The sequence below is a fragment of the Artibeus jamaicensis genome, unplaced genomic scaffold (genome assembly GCF_021234435.1).
Source record: "Artibeus jamaicensis isolate MK-2021 breed Jamaican fruit bat unplaced genomic scaffold, CSHL_Jam_final contig_797, whole genome shotgun sequence".
In the NCBI taxonomy this organism is placed as follows: Eukaryota; Metazoa; Chordata; class Mammalia; order Chiroptera; family Phyllostomidae; genus Artibeus; species Artibeus jamaicensis.
Genome location: NW_026521977.1, coordinates 28300477 through 28326588, shown reverse-complemented (window position 1 = coordinate 28326588; position 26112 = coordinate 28300477). Strand labels below are relative to the sequence as shown.

Genomic DNA, 26112 nt, shown 5'->3' with positions numbered 1-26112 from the left:
TTTTAGAAATCACTGGGAGTCCCTGATCCCATATGCTTCAAGGCCCCTGAAAAGTATTTCTGCTTTGTTTTAGTTTAGTTTAGTTTAGTTTTATGTATTGCTGTTGGGGGTGGGTGGACAGAAATATGAGTTTGTTGCCTCACTTATTTATGCATTCATTGGTTGATTTTTTAAAGTATATTTTATTGACTATGCTATTATAGTTGTCCCTTTTTTTTTTGCCCTTTATTAGCCTCCACCCTGCACCTCCCTCCCACCATCATTCCCCCACCCTTAGTTCATGTCTGTGGGTCATACGTATAAGTTGTTTGGCTTCTGCACTTCCTATACTATTCTTAACCTGCCCCTATCTATTTTGTACCTACCGTTTATGCTTCTTATTCCCTGTACTTTTTCCCCATTCTCCTCCTTCTCCCTCCCCACTGATAACCCTCCATGTGATCTTCATTTTTGTGATTCTGCTCCTGTTCTAGTTGTCTTCTTAGTTTATTTTGGTTTTGGTTTTAGGTATGGTTGTTAATAATTGTGAGTTTGCTGTTATTTTACTATATATGTTTTATATCTTCTTTTTCCTAGAAAAGTTCCTTTAACATTTCATAAAATAAGGGCTTGGTGATGATGAACACCTTAAAGTTGACCTTATCTGAGAAGCACTTTATCTGCCCTTCCATTCTAAATGAAAGCTTTGCTGGATAGGAGCAATCTTAGATGTAGGTCCTTGCCTTTCATAACTTCGAATACTTCTTTTCAGCCCCTTCTTGCCTGCAAGGTTTCTTTGAGAAATCAGCTGATAGTCTTATGGGAACTCCTTTGTAGGTAACTATCTCCTTTTTGCTTGCTAATTTTAAGATTCTCTCCTTATCTTTAATCTTGGGTAATGTAATTATGATGTAACTTGTGTGCTTTCTTGGGTCCATCTTTTTTGGGACTCTCTGAGCTTCCAGATTTCCTGGAAGTCTATTTCCTTCACCAGATTAGGGTAGTTCTCCTTCATTATTTTTTCAACTATTTCTGTCACCACTATGATTCGGATGTTGGAACATTTAAAGTTGTCCCACAGGTTCCTACCCCTCATTTTTTTTGAATTCTTGTTTCTTCATTCTGTTCTGGTTGAGTGTTTATTTCTTCTTCTCCAAACAGTTGGTTTGAATCCTGGTTTCCTTCTCTTCACTGTCAGTTCTTTGTGTATATTTTTCTTTTTAAAAAAATTACAGGTTTTTAAAAATATTATTTATTTATTTTTAGAGGAGGAGGGATGGAGGAAGAGAGGGAGAGAAGCATCAACGTGTGATTGCCTCTTGCATGTCCTCTACTGGGGACATGGCCTGCAACCCAGGCACGTGCCCTGACTGGTAATTGAACCAGTGACTCCTTGCTTTGCAGGGCTGTACTCAATCCACTGTTACACCAGCCAGGGCTCCCTGTGTATTTTTCTTTATTTCACTTTGCATAGCCTTCACTTTTTCCTGTATTTTGCAACCACATTCAACCATTTTTGTGAGTATCCTGATTACCAGTGTTTTGAACTCTCCATCTGATAAGCTGGCTATCTCTTTCTCGCTTAGTTCTATTTTTGGAGCTTTGATCTGTTCTTTCATTTGTGCCATAGTTCTTTGTTTCAGTGTAAGGGGTGGGGCCTTAGGTGTTCACCAGGGTGGGGTAACCCACGTAGCTGCCTTGTGGTGCAGTCTGGATAAATGTTTCTTCTTTTAACTCCTTGGTTGTTGGACTTCCATGCAGTTCGATTTTTCTTGCAGTTCTGGTTATTGTTTGTTTTTAAATTTGTTGTTGTTGTTCTTTTGGTTGTTCCAGGAGGCGGAGTGTATCTGCTTACGCCTCTGTCTTGGCTGGAAGTCCCCATTGGTTAATTCTTGTATGTGCCCCGACCAGGGATCAAACCCACAACCTTGATATATCAGTATGACACTTTAACCAAATAAGGTACCCGACCAGGGCTGTTTTGTTTTCCTTAAGGTAATTTCCTGGGGAATCTTGCCTTTGACCTGCCAATTCATGCCTTTTGGCTTACTGGAGTAGGTCACCTGGGATCTGGTGAATGCCACTGAGCTTCGCTTTTTTTGTTTGTTTTCTCTTTAACCGTATTGCTTTTCCTGACACCAGACATCCAAGTAATATTCAAATAAGAGGAGTAGTCTCTCTGGATGTGCATATAAAGTAGACCTAAATGAGACAAAGCCCAAAGTAGCTTGGACCCTTTGGATGTGTTGCATTGTTCTGCTTGAACCATGATGTGAGCACAGTGAGCTTTGGAGGATTCCAATGAAAATGGAAATAAAGCCTATAGGTACAGTCCCACTTCATGGGGAGCAGATTCTCTCCACCTGCAGACATTCCTCCTCCACACCCCACTCCCTCATACTGAGCCTGCTGCCTGGCTAACCCATGCTTAATTCTCAGTAACTGCCAAGTGCAGACTGAGGCGGCCCATAAAGACTGACTTGTTGTATGGATAAGGCATAGAGCATAGTGAGAAATGAAGAGTACCACCAGCCAGCCAGTCAGGGCCAGACTTTGTTTCTCTTTATCCTGTCTTATGGAGTTAGGAGTTAGTATTAGCAAGGAGCTGTCAAGAAGATTGATGTCTGTAAATGTTGCATCTCTCTTAAATGAGAAAGGAAGACAAACCTGTGAAATGAGTTCCTTCTTCAAGGTCACAAAGCAGTTGTAGAATAGGAGTCATGACCCAAGGAAGCTTTACCTGTATCATCACCTTTTTCTTGGATCTATGGGTTTGCATTTTCATTCATCCTGGTTTTGATCTTTTGCACTATCAAAGCTGCTGAATGGCTCTTCAGGAACAATTTACAATAATAACTTTTTTCTTATCTAATCTCTCAGATGATGACTAAGACTTGGCAGGTGGTTATGGTTGTATTGACTATCTGTAGTTTCCTATTAAAGTAATAGAAATGGCTAGTGTGTGGCTCAGTGGATTGAGCGCTGGCCTGTGAACCAAAGCATCAGTGGTTTGATTCCCAGTCAGGGCACATGCCTGGGTTGCGGGCCAGGACCCCAGTACATGAGAGGCAATAGCACATTGATACTGCTCTCCCCCTCTACCTCCTTTCCCTTCTGCCTAAGAATAAATAAATAAAATCTTTTAAAATAAATGAATAAAGTGGTAGGGGAGGCATATCTTTATTCTCTTTTGTATTGCTTGTTACATGTCATTTCAGTTTGATTGAGCAGCCTGTAGCGTTTCTAGAGAGGGTTCAGGCCCTCAGGAAAGCCCCCAAATTTCTTGACCCAGAATTTTTCATGCCATCAACTTCTAACATTCCTACCCTCTTTTCTTTTTTTGATGCAGCCTCTGTGAATGTGCTGGTGCAGAACTGCAAGATCTACAATGATGCCAGCTGTGACATTTCTGCAGATGGCCAGCTCCTGGCAGCTTTCATCCCTAGCAGCCAAAGGGGCTTTCCAGATGAAGGCATCCTGGCAGTGTACTCTCTGGCCCCCCACAACTTGGGTGAAATGCTCTACACCAAGCGTTTTGGTAAGGGATAGGAAGCCCAATCTAGTGACAGAGGGGTGCTGGTACCTTGGCGTGAGCATTCCTAGGAGAGGCAAGGTGTAGGTGGGAGTAATGGTCACATACTGCCTCAATGGGGCACTGACCAGAGGAAGATTGCTTTCCAGGAGTCCTGCCTTATAGCATTGCCAAAGACATTTAGGATAAAAGTCCTCCCTACCACAGTAGCATCTGTGATATCCTCCTTATTGTGATGGCCAGGAATAAGGGACGAGCTTTGTTCATGGCTGGGGGAAGTAGATACACTCATAAACTGTAGGGAAGTTCAGCATTGTGTATTAAAGTCCCCAAAATGTATTTTTTCTTTGATCCATTAATCTCATTTCTAAGGAAATAGTAAGAAAACTATATAGCCTTGACTGGTCTGACTCAGTGTGTTGGGCGTTGTTTCATGAACTAAAAGGTTGCCAGTTAAATTCCCTGTCAGGGCACATGTCTGGGCTGTGGGCCAGGACCCCCAGTTGGGGGCATTCAAGAGGCAACTGATCAATATTTTCCTCCTTCTCTGTCTCCCTCCCTTCACCTCTCTATAAAAAGAAAATTAAAAAAAAATTTTTTTAAGAAAACTGTACAGAGATTTATACACAGTAAAGTTTATCATAGAGAGAAAAGTCAAATTGTGAAGAGTTGCTTAACTAAGTGATGATGTATTGATAGGATAGAATGCCATTTGGCCTTTACAATGTTTAATGATGGAAAATGTTCTTAATGTGTGAAGTGCAAACAGTAGATTTCAAAATAGTATTTACAGTATGATACCAACTTTTAATAATGTGAATCTGTTATGGATTCTATAATAATGCTTAACATTTACTAAGTACTTTCCATATATCAGACACTGTACTTGGTACTTGACATGTCTTTTCATTATACTTCTCACTACAGTCCTGTGTGATTACCCCACAATGACCAAATGAAGTTGTAGATTAGAGAGAAAGAGAAAAGATTAGGAGAAAGAATTATTTCCTTGTAATAGTAAGAACTCTGTGAAATGTCTCTCTTTTGGCCCTCAGGTCCCAATGCCATTTCCGTGAGCCTGTCCCCAATGGGCCGATATGTAATGGTGGGCTTGGCCTCTCGAAGGATCCTGCTGCACCCTTCCACAGAGCACATGGTGGCCCAGGTCTTCAGGCTGCAACAGGCCCATGGTGGCGAGACGTCCATGAGGGTGAGTATCACTGCTTGTGCCTTTAGCCTGTGGCTGCTCCACCAAGCTTGGCAGGGTAATGAAGGACAATGGGGTGATCTCCCGGCCAGGACCAGGGAGCTCATGCTCAGAAGGCATGAGGGAAGACTGCAGTCCAGCCCATCCACCACCAGCAGGCTTTACTTTTGGAAGGTCTGGACTATTAAAAGGCAGGGGATTTCTCATACCCTAGGTCTTGAGCTGGGTTTCCCAGAGGCCTGAAAGAACCTTTAGGTAAAGACCAAACTGAATACTTCTTACCTCAACATGAGACCTTTAGTCTAGAGATACATAAAGATCCCAATGATATCTTTATGCCTATTTAAAACACTTTTTTTTTTTTTTTTTGAGAAAGCAAGCTGTAAAAATAGTATACTGTGAAATGTCCTTTTCTGTGGACTGTAACCATGGTGGAAGACGAGGATTTCGGGCAGCGGCTGTGCTCTTCATCATGCCTCTGTTCATTTCACCAGCAGAGAAGGGTCCTATTTAGGACCCTTTCTTGTCTGAGGTGGATCTCTTGTGTGACCACAAAAGCCTTCAGGGCATCGTGGGGCTAGTGGCTTTCTGGACTCAACTGGTTTTTGACCGAGCTTCCTAGATCCCAGAGGGGGCTTATTTGACCAAGGTTTTTTCCAGGGGAGTCGGGCATTTGAGCGGTTCTCTAATTAAATAGTATTTAAGCTCTGTCTCAAGCTAAGAACCTGTGAATTTCCTTAGCACTTTGTGCTGTGCCATTTGTAGTTTTATGCACTTGTTTATGTGTTGTTTTGTATTTTCTTTAGCTGTGTGGTATATATGTTTAATCTACCCAATTAGGTATGGTTTAAGCTCCTTAGGGCCATATCCCTCAGGGCCCATTTAGTGCTTTGCCTGTAGATGCTTATGAATGCCTGGAATGGGCAGCATTTGTTTTAAAGAAAAACCTAGAGATTGGACCCAGTATATGGTGTGGTGGCTTCCACCTTGGTATCCATCCTGGTGTTTATCCACTTCTCCCTCATACCTCCTACAGGGACCCTCTGTTCAACTCCATTGAGCCACTCTGTAGGCACCCTGAATTTATTTAACAAGGTTCTTTCCTGCTAGTGTGCCTTTACTGGGAATGCTCTCCTCTCCTCAAACCCAAGTGCCCCCAAGCTCTTCCTTTTCTGCGGAACCTTCCTAAATAGAATTGATCACCCCTGTGCCACCACTGTACTAGGTAGACACGCTTGTGTGAACCCTCAACACACCATACTACAATTATTTGTTTCCCTGTCTCTCTCCTCTCCTGGACTGTGAACTCCTTGAGAGCAGAGATCTTGTCTATTTTATCTTGATGAAGTCTGCATACCTAATAGGGAAACTGACATTTAGCAGAAACTGTATGAATGAAAGAGATTCTCAAGAAAAGTGTCCTCCTTATCATTTCTCAGTGGTAAGTAGCAGAACCAGCGATGTCCCACTGTGCCTCTGAAAGGGTAGAAACAAGGCATCTTTTTCTCTTGACATCATAATGGCAGGGAAGTTCTGATCTTGGAGTCCCTGTAACTAGAAATACAGCATTTGACATTGAATGATCAGGAGAGGATATTGTGGGAAGTTCATCAAGCCTATTTTCTTATCTAGGTATTTGAGGGTAGAAGTTGAATTGTAGTTTAAATATTCTTATTTTGCTTATCTTAAGCATATTTGGGTGGTAAAAAGTACCTGGTGTCTTTTTTTTTACTACCTAGAATCCTGGTCCCAACAGCTGTTTTTCTAACCCTGCCTAATTATGGAATAATTGTTTATCATCATTAAGAGGCAGGATCTGATTTCATCAACACTAATGGACATCTCCAGTCTCTTCCGGAAGCCAGGGCTGCTACCCGACCTCCTGGCTAAGGGCAAACAGCTACAGGGTGGGAGCCAAGATATTGTCACATATGGGGCTGGCAGCTCAGGGAATGCATTTGGAGAAGTCTGCTGAGGGGATGTGGTAATTCACTGCTATCCTGCTAAGGGGCTTAAGGAAACTAGCCAGCTGCTGCGTGCCTCGTGACAAGAGCTATTTTTCAGGCCTCCCAGTGAGGCTTTCTTGATTCTCAATAGGCACCATCTGCTGCTTAGGAGAGGGAGCTGAAGTAACTAGAAAGATCTCATTTTGGGAAGTGTTCCTCTCACCCAAGAGACAGGATCCAGGCTTCTCAACAGGGTTTGCACACCATGTCCATCCAGTCTGACTTTTAAACCCCCGTGCTACAGAAAGGTTTCTGGTTTTCCAGGTCTTGGTTGCCCCTTACGTCCAAAGGCACCAAAGCACTCAGCAAATGTCCCTGAATTCAGTCATTGGTGGAAGGGAAGACACCAGCTTTTTTGGATAGCTGTGCTGTACCACCGTTTAAGGCAAGAAGTGCATTTTTGTCTGAGAACAGGGAGCAAGGGTTTAATGGGACAGTAGAGCATCTCCCTCTTTGCACAGGTAAGTATAGGTGGGTGTCTCCATCTGTAATGTCAAGCTCTTTCCTTGAAGGAATGCTTTTGTGGGTAATGGGCCTGTCTAAGAGCTTCTCTACCCAGAATTCCCCTTCGTTTTGGTATTGCCTCTTGGAATTCACAGTGGTAATGTTCAGAGAGGTGAGCTTGTTGGGCCAAGAGAACATCCTCCAGAGCATTGACTTATTTTAATCCCCACTAAGTGACATGTCTCCCCAAGAGATGATCTGTTACACAATCCCATATGAAAACCCTTTGAAAATGAATTGCTAATTGCTATTAGCCTTGGCACATTTGTTCTAAACAGTTCATCATACCCCCTGGATCAGTGTTTGTAAACAATGCTGTTTGGACAACCAACCTTAGAATTCATGGGGTCTTTGCTAAAATACACACACCACTTCAGACTTAAAATCAGAGAATAGGGCAGGGAGGACCCAGGTGTTTATTTGCAAAACAAGGTTTCCAGGTGATTCTGATATTCACCTGAATTTGAGAACTGCTGTTCTTAATGGCTGCCGTCTCCATTTTAGGTTCCTGCCCTCAGCTCCTTCAGCAAGGCCAAGAAACACTCTTGGCTTGCCTCTTGGGGTTTTATACATGGAGCTTTGATACCATCTTTGCTAATTTTATTGCAGGCATGGTGGCATTTGTGTTCCATTTCCTATCAAACTCAGCTCTTTGGCTGTCTATGCTTCACCTCCCATCTTTTCTCAGCTGTTGTTGCCTTCCCGGGGTTCTCCTGAGTCTCTCTGTGCTGGATTGTTTTCTTCCTCATGTTGAGTCATTTAGATTTTTGCTCTTCTTTCTAGAATTGAGGGTCCTTTTAATATTTCCCTTCTCTGTTTACTGAAGTTAGTCTTCCCAATTTTAGTATGATTGGCAAATCAGGAAAAATAAGATGAGGCATGTGTTTTGTCTCCCCCCTTCCCTCTGACTCACCAATTGAGCCAGGGAGGGCTTTTTGTTAATTTCTGTTTTGTTTTTAAGTTAGGCATTTAGAGATTGCTGAGCTGAAGTTTTGCTAAATTCTCAAAACACTAAACTGCCTGTGTTCCCTCTCTGCTTTTATTTTCTAATTGGAACAAGGCACAATATAGTAACAGAAAACTGCAATTAATTTTCTAAAATAGTGGCAACTTGCACATTATAATAATTTTGGTTGTAACCAAATGAAAGCATAATAACAAAAATATAAAATTAGTAATGAAACCAGAAATAGTCATATACCAAACTGTTCTTCCAGTTTCTATCAGTAATAAGTGCTATTTTACCTAGGAGTAAAGGCAGTCAGCGCCTGGGCTTGTGGGCATGGTGGGGCAGGGTGGGGGAAAACAAAAATAAGGATTAGTGGTTTCAACACAGGAATTAACAGGTGGTGTGTGTACTTTCTCCCAGGTGCACAGAGGATGCCCCTAGCAGGTGGGGGTTAGGCATATAAATGGTTTAATAAAAACTGAAAAGGACCCTTGTTGCCTAATCCCTGTGGATCCTAGAGGCACTGGGTTGCTTGAACCTCACTGGTGCTGATTTGTTCTCCTCTCTGGTCATCTTATTGACAGAGTGACAAACAGGACACTTCCTTTGACCTGAGTGGGAGCAGAAGCTCCAGGACAGAAAGCAGTTTAGCCCTTCTTTCTCTGTGGAACAGCATTGTGCTCTTGAAGGCAAAGGTCAATCTGGTTTTAAAGCTTTTTCTTTGTGGCTGTGCGGTAAAACTGTATTCAAGTATTGAGCAACTGTTACCTACACAGATCATTAGTTTGGAGTAGATGTTGGAAAGAGTCAGCCCCTCCCTCCCTTCCTCTCCCTCATCCTCTTTGGCCGTCTTTTTTTCTCACCACCTGCTCCTCCTCTCTTCCTGTTCACTCTCCCTTCCTCCACTTCTTGACCCTGAGAGTTCTGCTCTTCAGTGGTATACTGGTCCCTTCTCTTTGTGGAGTGTGCTCTAGAGCTATGCACTTGCCTCATCCTCAACAGGTTTTAGGCAGCAGGGAAGGAAAGCAGATTTGTTGGCATTTTTACATACCTACAACCTACTTGTATCTAACTGGGCTGTAGTTCTTAATGTGCATTTTTCTGGGACCACATCAGCATTACCTAGGAACTTGATAGAAATGCAGATTCTCTGCCCCACCTGAGACCTGCAGAATTGGAAGTTCTGGGGGAGAGGCCCAGCCTTCCTTATTTTCCCAGGTGACTGCACCTGGTGACTGCACATGCAGTCAGGACTGAGAACAAATGGACTGCGTGGGTGTTCTAGATAGACCTCGCCTGTGCATATAGCTTTGTCCTTTCTTTTTTTGTGCTCACCCTGTTTTTTACCATGTCTCTAGAACCTCATCTGGTTTAATTCTGTGGTTTCTATTTACCAGATTTTTTAGATACTTCCAGAAAGTTGAGAGAGTTATGAGTACCTCCTGCCCTGAAGGTTTCAGGCATTTAGAATCATGTTAGCGTCCTAGTGATGGTACTGTAAGGGCTAATGCTGTGAGGCCTCTTTAAAATTTTTACCTGCCCTCAGTTGACTTTACTCAGGCTCTTAACTGTAAACTAATGCCTGATTGCCTACACGTTATAGAATACAGAGGTGCTTTGGCTTAAAGAGTGAGAAGCAGTATCTTTCTTCCTCTTCAGGCCCTTCCCCATCTGAAGGAGTATTTCTTGAGTTTCTTTTTCCAACCTTCAACTCATTGTTATCCTTGGGTGGGAGATGTCACTATGATACCCACTGATGGGTATCTCAGTGTCACTCTGGCTTGCTTTCTTTTCTACCATTTCATAGCCATCTTCACAGAGCCTAGTGATGACTGTTATTAAAAGTTCATTAAAATGGCTCTGGCTGGTGTAGCTCAGTGGATTGATCACAGGCTGTGAACCAAAGGGTCACCAGTTCGACTCCCAGTCAGGGCACATGCCTGGGTTGCAGGCCAGGTCTCCAGTGGGGGGCCACATGAAAGGCAACCATACATTGATGTTTCTCTCTCTTTCTCCCTCCCTTCCCATCTCTAAAAATAAATAAAATCTTTTTTTAAGTTCATTAAAATGAACCATAAAAAAGACTTGGTATCCAAAATGTTTGAATTAGTCATAACTAAATTATGGTTTAGATTCTGGGTCAGGATGGGTTTCCAGCACAGTCAGCAATAATGAGCATTCATGTAACTAACATGTGTGGGCTCTTTTGGCCTGTCCTGGTTCCCTTCTCTAATGCGCAGTCTTCACTGTGGCTCCCTCTTTGCCCTGAATTCAGCCTGTGGTATGATCCAGTCATCTGTAACTTCCCTGGTTTGTAATAGTTCGATTTTCAAAAAGGGAACTGAGCTTCATAATCTTGCTTGGTCTTGTGAGTGGCAAAAACCCAAAATAAAGATGTTTTATTTTCGTGTCCTGGAAGGGTACTATTTCTTCCAGGGGAGATTGGGATAAAAGAGAGACAGCTTTGTGTTGTCAGAAATGATTTACTCCTTCCTAAGATTTTTGTCCTCGTTAATTTTCTTAAAGCTGCCTGTCAGTTGATTAAAAGCTGCTTCCGCTGCAATTATCTTAAAGTTGACTTCTGAGACGTGGTACAAAGCACCTATCCTCAGAAAGTTCCTTTCTGCAGCACATTGTAGGAAAGGGGGAAGTAGAGGAGAAGTCAGGGGTGTCTCTGATGCAATTTGTTGGAGAAGGGAGGGGCAAGATAAAGGATTAAAAATAACAGTAGAGCTGCAATCAGAGTCATTAGTTTAGGCAGATTTTTCCATGACAGATTCCTCCAACTCTGACAATTTCTTTCCTCCATGGTCTCTTAGTAGAGTTCAGTCTGTACTGCATTTTAACTCTTTTCACTCAACAAAATTTTAGTGAACCCCTTCCATGGGCCAGGTATTTTGCCAGGCTGGGGATACAGTAAACAAAATGGGCCTGTCCTTGCTCCTCTGGTGTGCATGTGTTAGGTGACCGGCTTCCTAACTGGGCCTGCTGTGCCACCGGCCTTCACTGTGCTGGCACACAGGGCACTCCCAGATCATGTGGGCCACTTTGAAGTCTCATGTGCCTGACATGCGACTCAGGAAACAGTGACTGAATGAAAGTATTAATGAGATAATCCTTATGAAAATAGGGAGCGTCTTACTCATTTCCACAATTGTGCTCAATATCAGTGAGTTTCTCAGGGTGCTGGTCCTGGCACTGAGATGCAGTGAGAGAGCTCCAGTAGATCAGTTCAGAAGTGAAAGGCAAGTTTTGTTGGTTTTTTTTTCCAAGAATTGAAAGGTAGGAGAACCTACCTAAAAGTATTTTAATATAGCCCTTGTCCTGCAATTGTTCTAAAAAAATGAATCAAAACCAAAACATATTGAATATATTGAAAGACTTTTATCCAAGGTGAATAGTGAGAACAGCTATTCATTTGGCCTTTTCCTTTGCAGTTTAGAAAGCCAAGAAAGTTCAAGATCGTGTGCTGTGCTCAGAGTAGGAACAGGAGGAAGTAATTATTTTAATTTCTAGGAGTTCCAGGAGCAGTGAGTGCCTCAGTATTTCATTTAGCACAGAAGTAGATTCCTCAACTGAACTATCTCTGTGGTTTGATCCTAATGGGCAAAGACAGTCTTTGGCCATTAGGCCAGTTAGGAAATAAAATTCTTGTTCTCCATCCTTGGGATCTCTTTGACAAGAACAAAGGAATAAGACAAAGTTTAAAGGTCTCAAAAAGTCACAGGAGGTTGGCTAGAAATGACATCAAGGTAGCAGATTATCAATAGCAGCAGAGGGCCACAAAGTCCAAAGAGTTAAGAAAAGGAAGGTTTTGCTTTAATTTGGTTAAGGCTCATCTAGGCAGATTTGTTCCTGCTTCAACTGAATAAAGGGGAGAGTTAGGTGACTTGATATTCAGATTCTTTTTTTTTTTTTAAATAACCACTCTAAAATCAACATTCTGCGAGTTCTAAACACCAAAGTAGAATATAAAGAAGGCTTGAAGCTAGTAAAAGAAATTAAAGTTTTTGGAAAATAATCAGACTTTCTTAAAAGATGAAGAAACTCCAATAATTCATGACTCCAAACAAACCAAGAGCTCAAAAGGAAGAAAAGAACCATAGCATCCATTCCCCTGGCTGCTCTGGGATATGTGCATTTCTCAGCCTGTGACAAGGTGTGCAGCCATCCATTTCCAAAGGAAAGGTCACCTGTCTCTTAGCGTCTGCTTTCACTTTTCTTTCTTTTGAAGAGAAGGTTCAGAGAAGATTCTCCTAGTAACCCTCTCTAAAATCTTAAAGACTCCCTTGATTTCCATCACTATCCAGAAGGCATTTCCCTTCCTTACAGTTCTTTTCTTTCTCAAAGCCTCCTTGGCTTGCACCTTTTCCCATGGCCCTTCTAACCCATTTCCCATTATCCCTCCCCTCCAACGAGCTTCTGTTGTCTTAGGGGGATCTGCTGACTGTGCTCAACCTCGTGCCACCATGGTGAGGTTTCAGCTTTACAGGTGATGAGATTCCCAAATGTAAACAAGAGAACCACAAAGTTTTTTCTTTTGCCTTTTTATCTGGTCTGATCTGAGCAGCTCAGTTTGCTGCTTGGACTAATGGTCTAATAAGCTTTATTGACATGCAGTAGAAGAGAAGGCATCTTGGTGAGGGCAGCAACACATTTTTCCTCCAAATTTGAAAAGGATGGAGAGGAAGTTTTCCCACTGAGCTCCTCTGACTGGCTCCTTATTCTTTTCCTGTATTTTTGAACAAGAAATAAGACCACTTTACATTTGATCTAGGAACTGTTTTCTTTTTTTTTTTTTTAATTAAATAAATTTATTTATTTTTTTTGAATTGTTTATGCTGTTACAGTTGTTCTATTCCCCCCTTCATTCCCCTCCACCCTGCCCCCCCAACTCCCCCATTACCCCCCCTTTAGCTTATGTCCATGTGTCTCAAGTCCTTTAGGTTCTATATTTCCCATACTATTCTTGCCCCCCCCCCATCTATTTTCTATCTACTGTCTATGCTACTTGTTTTCTGTACCTTCTCTCCCCGTCTCCTCCTCCCACTCCCCTGTTGCTAACCCTCCTTGAGATCTTCATTTCTATGTTTCCACTCCTGATCTAGCTGTCCTTTTAGTTTGCTTTCGTTTTAGGTGTGGTTGTTAATAACTGTGAGCTTGTTGTCCTTTCACTGTTCATGTTTCTTTAACTTCTTTTTCTTAGATAAGTCCCTTTAACATTTCATATAATAAGGGCTTGGTGATGATGAACTCCTTGAATTTGGTCTTATCTGAGAAGCACCTTATCTGTCCTTCCATTCTAAATGAAAGTTTTGCTGGGTAGAGCAATCTTGGTTGTAGGTCTTTAGTTTTCATGACTTGGAATATTTCTTTCCAGCCCCTTCTTGCCTGTAAGGTCTCTTTTGAGAAATCTGCTGACAGCCTGATGGGGACTCCTTTGTAGGTGATTGTCCCCTTAGCTCTTGCTGCTTCCAGGATTCTCTCCTTCGTTTTAATTTTGGCTAATGTAATTATGATATGCCTTGGTGTGTTTCTTCTTGAGTCCAACTTTTTTGGTACTCTCTGGGCTTCTTGGATTTCTTGGAAGTCTGTTTCCTTTGCCAGATTGGGGAAATTTTCTTTTATTATTTGTTCAAATAGTTTTTCCACTGGTGGTTGTGTCTTTCCCCCTTCTGGTACCCCTATAATTCGGATATTGGAGCGTTTATAGATGTCCTGGAAGTTCCTAAGCTTCTCCTCATTTTTCTGAATTCTTATTTTTTCATTCCTTTCTGATTGATCATTTTTTTCTTCCTTCTGGTTCACTCCATTGAGTTGAGTCCCAGTTTTTTTTTCATCTCTATGGGTTTCCTGTGGAATTCCATTCATTTCCCTTAATTTAGCCTTCATATGTTTCTCTAATTTGTGGCTATAGTCCACCAGATCTGTGAGGAAGCTGATGACCAGTGTTTTAAACTGTGCGTCTGAGAGATATGCTATTTCTTCGTCACTTAGATTTATCTCCGGGACTTTGAGGTCCCCCTGCGACATTTTTGGTCTGTTCTGGCCCTTTAAGTGAGAGAAGCGGCGCCTTGGAGTCCCAGGTCGCTGGGTTGTGACGCTGTATGTGGGGGCGTGGTCAGAGCGGGGAAAATGGCGCCGCCGCAGCCGGTCCCACCGCTCACTCCCTCACCCGCGCGTAACTGGGCACCCACAGTCAACTCGCTGCCATCGCCTCCCCACTGACTCCTCCGTAGTCGCTCACCCAGTGGGCTGCTCACTAGGTCCAATCCTGGGTTTGGAACCCGTGCGACTGGATTCGCGCGTCTGGATTCCGCGCCCACGCCCGGGTGGATCGAGTTCTCCTTTGTAACTCCTCACCCGCCGCCGGTTTCGCCCCTTACTGGTCGGGCCGAAGAATTTGTTGTTTGCGGACTTCCGAAAAGTTCAGTTTTCCGTGTTCTGGTTGTGTTTTCTGATGCTAATATTTAGTTGTCCTTAAACTTGGTTGTGAGAGGAGGCAAGGCACATCCACCTTAAACCTCCATCTTGGCGGAAGTCCCCGGAACTGTTTTCTTTTGCTTCTACTTTTTATTGGAATTTGAGGGTGTGGAGGAGCAATGGTATAATTGTCTTAGACCCCAGAAGTGGAAGAATAGTTACCTCCTCCCACACCTTTAGAACCATGAAGATCTTGGTGACCTGACTCATTCTCCATTGATGTGCTGACGGCCCTGACTCTAAAACATTTGTTCCCTCTAGCATATTGATCCCAGTTTCCTTCCTAGATGTTCGACAGAAATGAGAACAGTCCGCTTGGGGGAGGGGTTTCTGTCAGCATTTGGTATATGCCAGGGAACAGCTGCAGCTGAGACAGGTGAAACCAGGACTCTGCCAACATGAATGGGTTTGTGTCCAGCCCACAAAGGTCCCCAGGTCCTGATAATCTGCCTCCAGTGTAACAGGATTTGGTGTTGTAGCTTCATGGGGTGTCACTTTTGTCAAGAAAGGGATTCTTGGCAGGCCACCCAGCTTTGTCCTTAACATCCCATGGGGAGCTTCAGGGCACCTGACCAGAATAGTGTTAAGGAAACCTGTACTTGAGATATATTTGGGGTGCTTTTAAGTGAAGGCCAGAGTTGTCCTTTCCACTCTCTCAGATCTCACTTCCTGTCAGTGCTGATGGCACTCTGCATGTGCAAAGCCAGAGCCAGTCCCTGTTGAAATCTGGGAGGAGACTCACAGATCACCCAGTCACTGCATTGGAGAGACTGGCTGGTGGCCGAACCATAAATGGTTAGGGAGTAGCCAGCACTACCTAATCATCTGTCAGCATTGGGGAACTTGCCGTCCAGATATTCTGTTGTCTCTAGGGCTAATTCTGAGGAGTACCTCCCTCAGGGAGGTACCTGGAGAGCTGTTCAGCTCAGGCCAGAGCAGTGAGTAGAAGCTGCATCTCTAGTGGTTTTTCAAAATGGTCCAGATTCTCATTCCTCTAGAGTCCTTTAGTTTCAGGCATGTGTGAAATAAGGAGTCTTAGACCAGATTTATAGGTCCTCCTAGGACCTATAAATCAGTGATCCCTACTCATCCTTCACTCTAGTTCCCTACCCCCAGACTTTTTGCACCCCCATTCCCTTCCTTCCCACCCCCACATTGGGGCATGATAGGCAGGCAAGTGCTTATCAGGAGTCCTGGAGGCTGCTGATCTTCATGTGGCATTTTCTGGCTTTCTGCCGCAAAGCAGTATTTAGCTTAATACCCAAACCTTGCAGGAGATGGGCACTTGGGAGCTGACTTTTCAGCACTGTTTGCTAAGGACTGAGGGGCGGGGGTGGGGTTGAGGAAGGGCTGCTGTAGCCAGAGGACAGATTGATGTCCTGTGACTCCTGGAGCCATGGAGGTTGTGGTCAGTGTAGCAGGGTCTGGGGGCCTCCACTGTCGATTACGTCTTTCCTCCCCCTGGCCTTGTCTCACCTGAGCTGGGTCGTTTGTCATGCCTGCTCTTGAGGTTTTGTCTCCAAAGCAAGTTTCTATACTTAGAAGCAAATTGGTAATACTTGTTTGTTAATCCTTCTGTAGCAATAGACTATAAAATGTGAATTTGTGACATGTGAGAGGCTTATTTGCTTCTCTCCTGGTCTGGAACATTTCTAGAAAAGTGTTCTCTTATATTTTCTTTGAGACCCCCATTAAAAAACTTAGCACAACCTTCAAGCACCTGAGTTACTAACCTTATTACCCACTTCTTGCCAGAGCACTTTCTCTGGCCCTTCTGCCCTATTCCGTGCAATTATGAACCATTATGATTCTAGGGGAGAGACTATTGTGGGGCCCATGTAGACCGAGGCTCCCCTCCTCCAACCCTCTGAAATTAGCACTCATTCCTCCTTATCTCCAGGTGTCTCCTCCTTACCACTCACACCATCTGGCCTTTGGGAGAGGGAAAAGTCAGCAGATTATAAGGGATGTCTACCGCAGTTGTCCAGTTACAACCACTCTGTCCTTTTAGTGTGTACACCAGGTCATGTTTAACCATATAACCTGTGGGTGGGGCTGAAACCATTGGCTGTCTTCTGGAGAGGAGAAAACTTCTGTGAGATAAAATAAAGGTACCACGCTTCATCTCCTGACTGGAAGGAAAGGGGTCGATCAGGTACAAAGGGAGAATACTGGTGTTGCCATCTCCATGGATAGTCGGCAGTGAAGCTGATGGAGGGGTGGGGTAGAGGCCATGAATTTGTTCAGGGCTCCTGCCAGATATGTCTGTGCAACGAAGAGATTATCCAAAGGTCAAGCAACCATGTTCTAGATGACCAGTCTGGAAGTGCATATACTCCAGTGGGCTGTTTTCCAGTAGTCTCAGACCAGAGATTTTAGGAGCCCTGGCTAATCCTTACCTTTGGAGTTGAGTTGGACAGGAAGGTCATAGGAGAGTCTTAATGCAGTAGCTGCAGGGCAGTCTTAAGCCTCAAACCAGAGCCAATTCCCCATCTGTCAGAGACCTCAGGACCACAGTGGGGCCATTCTGGCACATTTTTCAGCACTACAAAACCTGGAAAATTATTCGTAGCAGGACTCCCTGTACGTGTGTCTGCACATTGAGAACACGTGCTGTTCTCCAGTCTGCCCTGGCAAAGGCCTTTCAGATAAATACCCAAGGCGCACCAACAAGCAGTCCCAACTCCAGGGCTTCCTATGACTCAACTCATTTCCGTCCCAGGGACTCCTAGCTCAGTTTTTACTTCTTTTTTCTTCTTTTTCTTTTCTGTAAATCTCCCCTCAGGATAGTCCAAAAAATAACTATTGCACCACCCTAAATTTATTTATTTATTTACTAAAAGGTTTTACTTATTTATCTTTAGAGGGGAAAGGGAAGGAGAGAAACATCAATGTATGGTTGCCTTTCGTGCGTCCCCTGCTGGGAACTGGCCTGCAACCCAGGCATGTGCCCTGACTAGGAATCAAACTGCGATCCTTTGGTTCGCAGGCCCACGCCCAATCCACTGAGCTACACCAGCCAGGGCTATTTTTGAATATTACTTTCTAAATCATACTCCATTTGGTCTCTCTCTTTTTTTTTTTCATCAATGCTTACCAACGGGTAAAGGCAGATGAAGTTTGTCCCTATTCTGTTGATTAAAACCTGAGGAGGCCTAAAGGGAGAAACATCATATTGACTGAAACTCCAGTTTACAGATCCCTGACTGGTGTGCCTCAGTGGTTTGGGCATTGACCCACAAACTGAAAGGTAACTGGTTTCTCAGTCAGGGCACATGCCTGGGTTGCAGGCCATATCCCTGGTTGGAGGTGTGCGAGAGGCAACCCATCAGTGTTTCTGTCTCTCCCTTCCCCTCTCTCTAAACATAAATAATTTTTTTTTTTTAAATTAGAAAAAATAAAACTCCAGTCTATGGATTCTCAGCTTCATGACCTTCCCATAGGTCCTAACAACCGTTTTTGAAGCCCCAGATGCAGATTTCCGGTAATAATAACAACACCATTTAGGAGCTTGCATCATGCCAGGCACTTTATATACATCATTTCTTTTCATTTCCCCAGTTATTTGAATATTGATGCTGTCTCTTTTTAAACTGAGATCTAAAGAAATATGGTGATGCCAGGACTCAAACTCAGGTCTTTCAAACTCTGAAGTCCATGTCCTTCATTCTTGCCCTGCGCCTGTCTTCGACTAAAGTTGTTTCTGGAACATCCAGTGGCCCAAGAGACTGGGAGGCTTTCTTTCACCTTCAGCTAAACCCTAGCCATAGCTAAGCTGCCCCCTGAGAACAGCAGTAGCTTTGGAAAGATGTAGGCTGTTGAAAGAAGACTCTCTCCCTTTGAGAAATGGAAATGAACTATTTAATGGTTATTTGAGTAAGGTAGAAAGAAATCGAGTACCTGTGTGTTCAAGATTCCCCTCTGTCCTGCTTTCTATACCTTAATTGCACCTTTTAGATTCCCTTAAAAATAGCATTTTTAACATTGCTTTTAATTAGATAAATTAAGAATGTTCTCCCCAATGTTATCCACCCCTCTCCCCATTACCTTCAATTTCCCACTGCTGTGAGAGCACTGGGATTTCCATGGTAACAGGGCTGCCAGTTGAGCTTGGCTTTCTCTGGTTTATCTGGTTAGAGGACAGTTAGGGATGGTCCTTTCAGTCCTACCCAGTGAGCTGGACTCAGAATGGGGCTCTCCAGGGGGTTTCCTTAAAGCAATGATGTGAGAGGTGCTAAAAGCCTGTAAGGAAGGCACAACTAAGCCTCGTGCAGAAAACACCGAGTATGCCCCTGGTATTTCTTAAAAGAGCCCTGGCCCTCACCTCAAATAAGAGGATTCCACCCTCCTCTCTGCTACCCCAAGTTCTCAAATTTGTGGTAGGCATCACTCTATTCCCAGCCCAACCAGTCCCTTTCCTCCCTGTCTTTAACTTGCTTCAGGCCATAGAAGGGACTTTCTTTCTCCCTGGATTTTGTCATTTTTGTCATTCTTGGTAACAAATTGTTTCTCCTCCCATTCTCTTCCCTCTTTCTCCCCCCCCCCCCAGAGAGTTTTCAACGTCCTTTACCCTATGCCTGCTGACCAGCGGAGACATGTCAGCATCAACTCTGCCCGTTGGCTGCCTGAGCCTGGGCTCGGCCTGGCCTATGGTACCAACAAAGGAGACCTGGTGATCTGCCGACCAGAGTGAGTGGCTCCAGGGGCCAGCAGGGTGGGTATGCAAGGGTCATCTGGGCTGAGGGCTGGAGAAATCAGCATTCACCCACGGCTCTGGCCGGTGAGGTGGGGTCATTGAGATGGGAGTCTGAATTCTGCTGGGGCTTGCCTCGCTCTTGTTGTCACTCCTTAGAGTGTCCTTTTCACTTACAATGGTAGGGTTAGCCTTCGGTTCCGGAAACGTTCGAAAGACTGTTTTAGTTATTTTTGTCTCTGAACTCTAAGACAGTGTTTTCTGTTTGTTTTCCCTTGTTCTCTGGTGATAATAAAAGTTGCTCTGCAGGCAAAAACATAGCAAAGATTGTATTCTAAACCCTCTTTGAAGAATTCAACAGGTGATCCTGGGTTTGACATTAACTTTGGAAATAATGTCTTGTTGAAGCACTAATTTGTCAAGCCACTGATCTCTAACTGCCTGGCTCTGTGTCCTGCCTGTTTTCTTTTCTGCTTGAGGCTCTGGCTCATAATAGGAAAGGCAGATTAAAAAGCTCAATTTAAACATCAAAACGATTATTATCTTGAAGTAGGAGGGGACAGGGAACCAAAGCATTTCTTCTTCAGTCCTGATGACACCTCTTCCCCTTCCTCTGGCTTTCTGGAGGGTAGAGGTCTATTTAGGCAAGAACCTGGGAGTCAGCCAGGTCTGTCCTTCATTTCCACACCCAGCCAGGTGGGGAGGGTGAAGCTCTGTGCTTCAGTGCAAACCAAGCTGGTGGCTGTGTGGGCTGCTGCAGAGTTCCAATAACTAAATGACACCCCTGCCTCCAGGCTGACCTAATGCTGTCTCTACTGCACAGTCTTCTCCAAGGGTGTTTTGCAGATCACAGAGCATGGTGTGACTGGTGTGCTGGGGTCTCTTGCTGATGGGAGTGTTCACATTGCCTTTTGGTAGGGCCCTTGGTGGTTTTGCCTAGAGTGTGTATTTGGGTCATTCCCTCCAGCCTGGAAGGAATGCTCATTGATCCCTGGAGATGATTGCTCATTGATCCCTTAGGTGAGCTAGGTCACTGGCCCATCCCAAAGAAAGGCTGCTATCTGAATCTCACCTGGCCAAGCTGCTTTGGAGCTAGGAGATTTCTTGGTTCTGCTGGCTTTGCTTTCCTTGGGCTGTGTCCAGAGCACCTTTTTCTTTAGCTCCCTGTGCCTTTCCAGAACACAGTCTGCCTTCCATAACTGTGCTACTGTTAGTCCACGGTTCTGGGTCTGTCCCTTTCTGCTCCCACCCTTCGCCTGTCCATAGTCCCAGGATCAGTCTGCCATGATATATTTCTTTTTTCCCCAAAGCACCTGAGACTATCTTGTATCTTCCACTTTTCTTGGGAATTCATAAGAGGAATCTACTAGCTATGTTTTCCAAAACTGGCCCAGAATTCTGGACCATAATTTTACTCTTACTAACTTCGTAATTAGAGGCCTTTCTTTCACTATTTCTTAAAGACATCCTTCCTCCCTCAGCACTGTTATCTGTGGGTCCAGCCACTAGCCTTTGTCCCAGCTAGGCTCCCAGCACCACCCTCCCTGTCTTGCAACAGTGATCTGCTCTTACGAAGTCAGAATCTCCACCTCCAGTTAGCTGTGGTCCCACAAGGCCTTGGACATCTGAAACCCCAGCCTGTATACCTGGTGGAGTCATTGACACCTCAGCCAGATGTGAAGCTGGCTTTGGCTTATCCTTTATCCCCACATATCGTCAGCATCTAGAGTCTCAGCAGGTCAAAGCCATCTTGGACGACCTGGGGAACTCCCTTATCTCCCACCCCCACCCAGGAACTCAAGCCTCTTTTATGAGCAAGGCGGCACCAGCATTTGACACAGAAAACAGCACCCATCGCCGCTCGAATTGTGTTGGACTGAGAGAGGGCTGCTTCAGCTAACTGGCTTCAGGGTTGCTGTTGCTCCTGATTTCTCGGTTCATGTTGGTAGATGTCCCAAATCTTAGGGCCAGACATTTGCTGGGGCCATATAAATTAAAATGGACAGACTTTGTAAGTTGTTCAGAGCTTCTCCAGTTCTCAGTCACCTTCATATCTGTACGGCTGTTTTGCTTTAGGCAGAGAAGACTAAATGAGATGCGGGGAAGGAAGGTAAGGCTCACCCAAGGCCTCTCAGAAGACAGGTGAGGGAATTAGGCTTCCTAACTTTTCAAGCCAGAGCGCTTTTCCTTAAGAATCTTAAGCTGATTCTTAACCTTTTGTTCAACCAAAAACCCCTTTAAAATTCAGATGAAAGCAATGCAACTCTCTTCCGCAGAAAAACATTCCAAAAGAACACTCATCTAACTTGGTAACTCTCTTAAAACCCCAGGTAAAGAAGGTAGCTCCAGGTGGTGTTGACAAGCATGCCAGGTGATTGAAGCAGAGAAGTTGCTCTCTCTCTGTTGTCACTATGGCTGGTCTCTGGCCTACAATGAGGAAGACAAATATAAATAGGAAAGCAGGGGCTCAGGGTTGTTGTCTCTTTAGTAGGCAGCTGTTTAATGCTTGCTGCCTGTCCCCATGTGACACAGCTCCCCGCACACCCCTTCCCAAAGGCACAGGAACCAGCCAGCCAGCTGGGCCAAGATTACAGCCCTCCCCCCAGAACAGGTGGTTGTCTGCCTTTGTCCCAGGCACAGGCAGCTGCACCTCATTTTGCACTCTCCAGTCTACTCTTGATTTCTCCTCGCTGTCTTATCCTCAGCACTCTCTCCGAGCACCAAGGGGGGGGGCAGCAGGCTCCTCCTGCATTTCCTAGTGGTACTAAAACCCCACTGACAGAAAGAAAGGCCCTAAGGGGACATTTTATCTCTCCAGGGACAGGTGAGGAGACAAACATTTGGCCCTTCAGCCCCTACACAAAGCCATTACAGTGGCTAATAGCCAGGTCACCCCACCCTTCTCAGGCAGTGAGGTGCTCCTTTCTTCTTTGCTTCCCCACCCACCACTCCTCCCAAGCTGCTGCTGTGCCTCTGGCTGACCACCAGCCCAGCCAACACCCCTACCAATAACCACAGTGGATGTGAAGTACCAGCTTGATGTGAGGGGGTGCATGCTCACTTCTGGCTGCATATATCAGCCCTGCAAATGGGAGGGAGGTGTAGCTGGGAAGACCACTTCTCAGAGTCAGCTCAGAAGACAGAATTCACAGAAAAAAGTAGGCCGGGATTGTGGGGCACATGGGCCCTTGGCTGAGGGGCCTAGCAAGGTCCTAGCTCTGTCCCCTAAGAGGGAACTGCCACTGTAAACAGTGATTGCAATCAAGCATCATTGACCACCGAGGGGAAAGGCACGCCTCTGAATCAAAAGGGAAGCCACAGAGACTTCCAGGCTGTCCCACAGAGCCAGGTGCTAGCTCTTTCCCACAGTACAGAGGTGGCAGGGGTAAATGCCGGTCTTCTAAAAACAGTCTTTTTTCCCCAAAAAAGGCAGTCATGTAACAGCTAGATGAAAGAAGAATGTTCTCAAAGGGAATGCTCTCTAGAAGGTGGTAAGTGCAGGGCCAGAGTTCTTTGCGAGAGCCTTGTCATTGCCAAGGAAGCCAGGCCGGCTCTTAGCTGTGTTCAGGGAGCCCTGATGTCCCACTGGGAGGGGTTGTTGAGCCCAGGGAGAAGCACAGCCTACAGACAGGCAGGGGAGACTGAATAGTATTCAAGTGAGAAAGAGAGAAAGGTGCCAGATGGGAGATTGAAGTCCATCTGAAAAGGCTCACCCTGAGTGGCCTTCCCATTGTTCTTTGTTCTTTTGTGTGTTTGCCTAGTTTCCGGCAAGAACCTAGAGCAGTGACTCATTCACCCTCATTAAGACCCAAGGAGACAGGAGATCGTTGGGACACCTCTGTAGTTCGTTGATGGTTATTAGTGATACCTGGTATTGAACACTAAGAGTTTCCATAGCCAGAGGTGTCTTCAACTCTGTTACTTGGTACCTGGAATTTCAACCATGTTACCAGCTCCATGAGGTTGTTGTAGTTGAACTGCTCTGACCACAGAAAGTAGCATGTGTCAGGGTTAGAATTAGACCTGTTTGTTGGTGGGGAGCAGAAGGGACTGGGGTGGGGTGAGTGGAACAGTGCATCTGATACAGTCCCATCACCCCTGTTCTGCTTAAACAGCCATCAGCATCACCCTGACGGTCCCGACCTGGAGAGTGCACCTTCGGTGGCCTCTTCCCTGAGAGAGGAAGGAAGGTTCCATGCATGGTTTGGTGTAGGTTTGGTGTGAACAAGTTGTTGTCAATAACCAGCCCTGGCTAGCAAGAATTAGAGGAAGGATTTGGCAAGGACCCATAATGTATTGCCACCTGTCAATAAATCTTGACAAGTTTGTAAATCAGAGCCTCTCTGGCAGCTGGCAGTGGTGGCTTTGTTTTTGGAGGCCTCTGCTGTTGCCTTCTGTCCCTTTGCCTCTTCCCTAGGCAGGGTTTGTGCCTCTCACCCTCAGTCACCAGTGCCCCTGTCATTCCCAGACAGCCCCCACAGAAACAGCGAGTGATTGGGAGAGGGAGCAGATGCTGCTTTTCCAAGGGGTGCACATCAGGTTCACAGCACCACGGGCCCTCCAGGAGTTGCCAGGAGAGGGCTAGTATAGAGCAGGGAAAGGAAGAGCTCTTTGGTCTGGCTGTGAACCTTGCCCCCCAAGTCTCAGTGGCCCTCTGATGACAGGCCAAGGGCTCAGTGCCTGGCTGTCGTTCCTTTCACGGTGGTCACACAGCCCTTCGACAGACAGTCCCTCGTCATCCGAGCATAGTCAGGTCCCACATCAGGGACCTGTGTCATCCTCCTGTTCAGGACGGAAGCACCTTACAGCACCTTCAGAAACTCACTTCCTGGCTGATCCTCAGGACCTGCTGACTTTGATTTGTTTCCCTTCATTGAAGAAGGTCTGTCACTGAAGGAAGGTAACTCAGGCCCGCAGGTTAAAAAGCTGGCTTTTATTGGAATTTGGTTAGTCTCTCGGGCTGCCATAATGGAATAGCATAGCCTGGATGGCTTAATCCACAGAAGTTCTCTTTACTCGCAGTTCTGGAAGCTATAAGTCCAAGGTGAGATGCCAGCACGGTCTGCCTCTTGTGAGGACTTGCTTCCTGACCTGAGGTGGCCATCCTCTCCCGGTTTCTTCACACAGTGATGAGGCCATAGTCCTGTTGGATTAGGGGCCCACTCTTATGACCTCATTTAACCTTAATTAATTCCTAAAGACCCTATCTCCAGATACAGTCACATTGGGGGATAGGGCTTCAACATACAGGTCAGCCCATGGCAGAGCCCTTTAAGCACATGGGCATGTCCTGTCCCACTTTGGAGCAGAGCAGGCTGTTTGAAGTATCTTTTAGGATCTCTCCATGGATGCCGGAATTCTTTCTAATCAGGGGCTCAGAAATACCTCCTTTTCAACTTCTGTCCCCCTGCCTTCACTGCCAGCATCAGAGCCCCAGCCTCAACCACAGGGACTGGTCTAGGTAACACCTTCCAGGGAGGGGGGGGCAGGGGAGGGACCAAGGGAAGGTCGGCAGCCCGGAGAGCTCGACAGACAGAAACCCTCCTCTGCTGTCAGTGCTCCAGCCTCTCCCTTCCTTCCCAGAAGTTTGGGAGCACACCTGGGGTCTCCTTCAACTCTAGAAGCACCTTTCCCAATTCTTTGTCCAGCCTTCCCTGGCAGAGGAGGCTGTAGGTCCAGAATACAAAGCACAGGGAGGGGGTGCTCTTACACCTCTGTGGGGGCTTTTCTCAGCTTAGACTTCAGAGCTCTAGGCAAGTGGAAGAGGTTAAGGCGCCCTTGCAATCCTTCCTTCCCACCCCCACCCCTGTGGCAGCAGGGGGCCTGCACATTACCTGCTTGTGGAGCCTGTTTCCCAGCACTCAGCATGCCTGCTCGGCAGGGCTGTCCGGCACGGCTGTCTGCGGCACCCCATCCCTCCAGGGCCTCTCCAGCCTCTTTTGCTATCTTTCCTTTTTTCTCTATATCTGGAGAACACTCAGAGCCCAGCATCTGCATCTTAACGCCAAGGAGGAGCCAGTTAGGCTTGGTGGGGGGGTTGGGGGGAGGCTGAAACCACCCCTGCCAGTGTCTGTCTGAAGGGCTCTAGCCCTGAGCACCTTGGCAGAGGGGCTGTGGTCATAGAGTGAGTAAGGAGGGCTACCAGGCTGCTGCCTGCAAAGCTTTGGAATTGTAGAGTTCTGGCCAGACCCTCTCTAACGCCTTTTACCTTTTCTTTTCCATCATCCCAACTGATTTTCAGGGCTTCCAACTCTGGTATCGAGTACTACTGGGACCAGCTGAATGAGACTGTCTTCACTGTCCACTCCAGCAGCAGGAGCAGTGAAAGGCCCGGGTGAGCTTGTGAAGGAGGACACCCTCTGGTCCTCACCCATCCTGGCCGTGGTGTCTGAGCACACTGGGGTGAGGGGAGAGGTCAGGCACTGGAGAGGGTCCTGTCCCTTGGGAGTTTGCTTGTGTCCAGGGAGAATCATGGGTGATCTCCTAGGTGACAAGGGTCCCTGGGACCAAATTACTCAGCTGCAATCCAGGGTCCATTTAGAGAGTAGGAGCCTCGTACTGATCCTCTTACCACTTAATTCATTCATGAAGACTGGGACATTCTGAGAAAACAAGGCGCTCACTGCTTCCTAGAGGACCCAGCTGGAGGAGGAGTCCTCAGAAACAGGTAGAAATATGAGTGGCTGGTGACCCTTTTGAAAGTCCTAGGCTCTTTCAGCGGGCAGCTCTGGCTTTCCCCAGGGTCAGTGCCTAGGAAGT

The 26112-nt window shown here is 45.6% G+C and overlaps 1 protein-coding gene across 14 annotated transcripts in view; it reads left to right on the top strand.

The window, feature by feature from the left end:
- AMBRA1 (autophagy and beclin 1 regulator 1) overlaps positions 1-26112 on the top strand; it is a 179668-nt gene that overhangs the window by 144822 nt on the left and 8734 nt on the right. For 13 of the 14 annotated variants that reach the window (XM_037166185.2, XM_053673118.1, XM_053673120.1 and 10 more), the window contains 4 exons: positions 3329-3517; positions 4567-4721; positions 19210-19349; positions 25595-25687. In XM_037166185.2, the coding sequence (XP_037022080.2) occupies positions 3329-3517; positions 4567-4721; positions 19210-19349; positions 25595-25687 (577 nt within the window). Of the gene's footprint in view, positions 1-3328; positions 3518-4566; positions 4722-6988; positions 7966-19209; positions 19350-25594; positions 25688-26112 lie in introns of those variants that run through there. The other variant, XM_053673121.1, reaches the window with a different exon arrangement.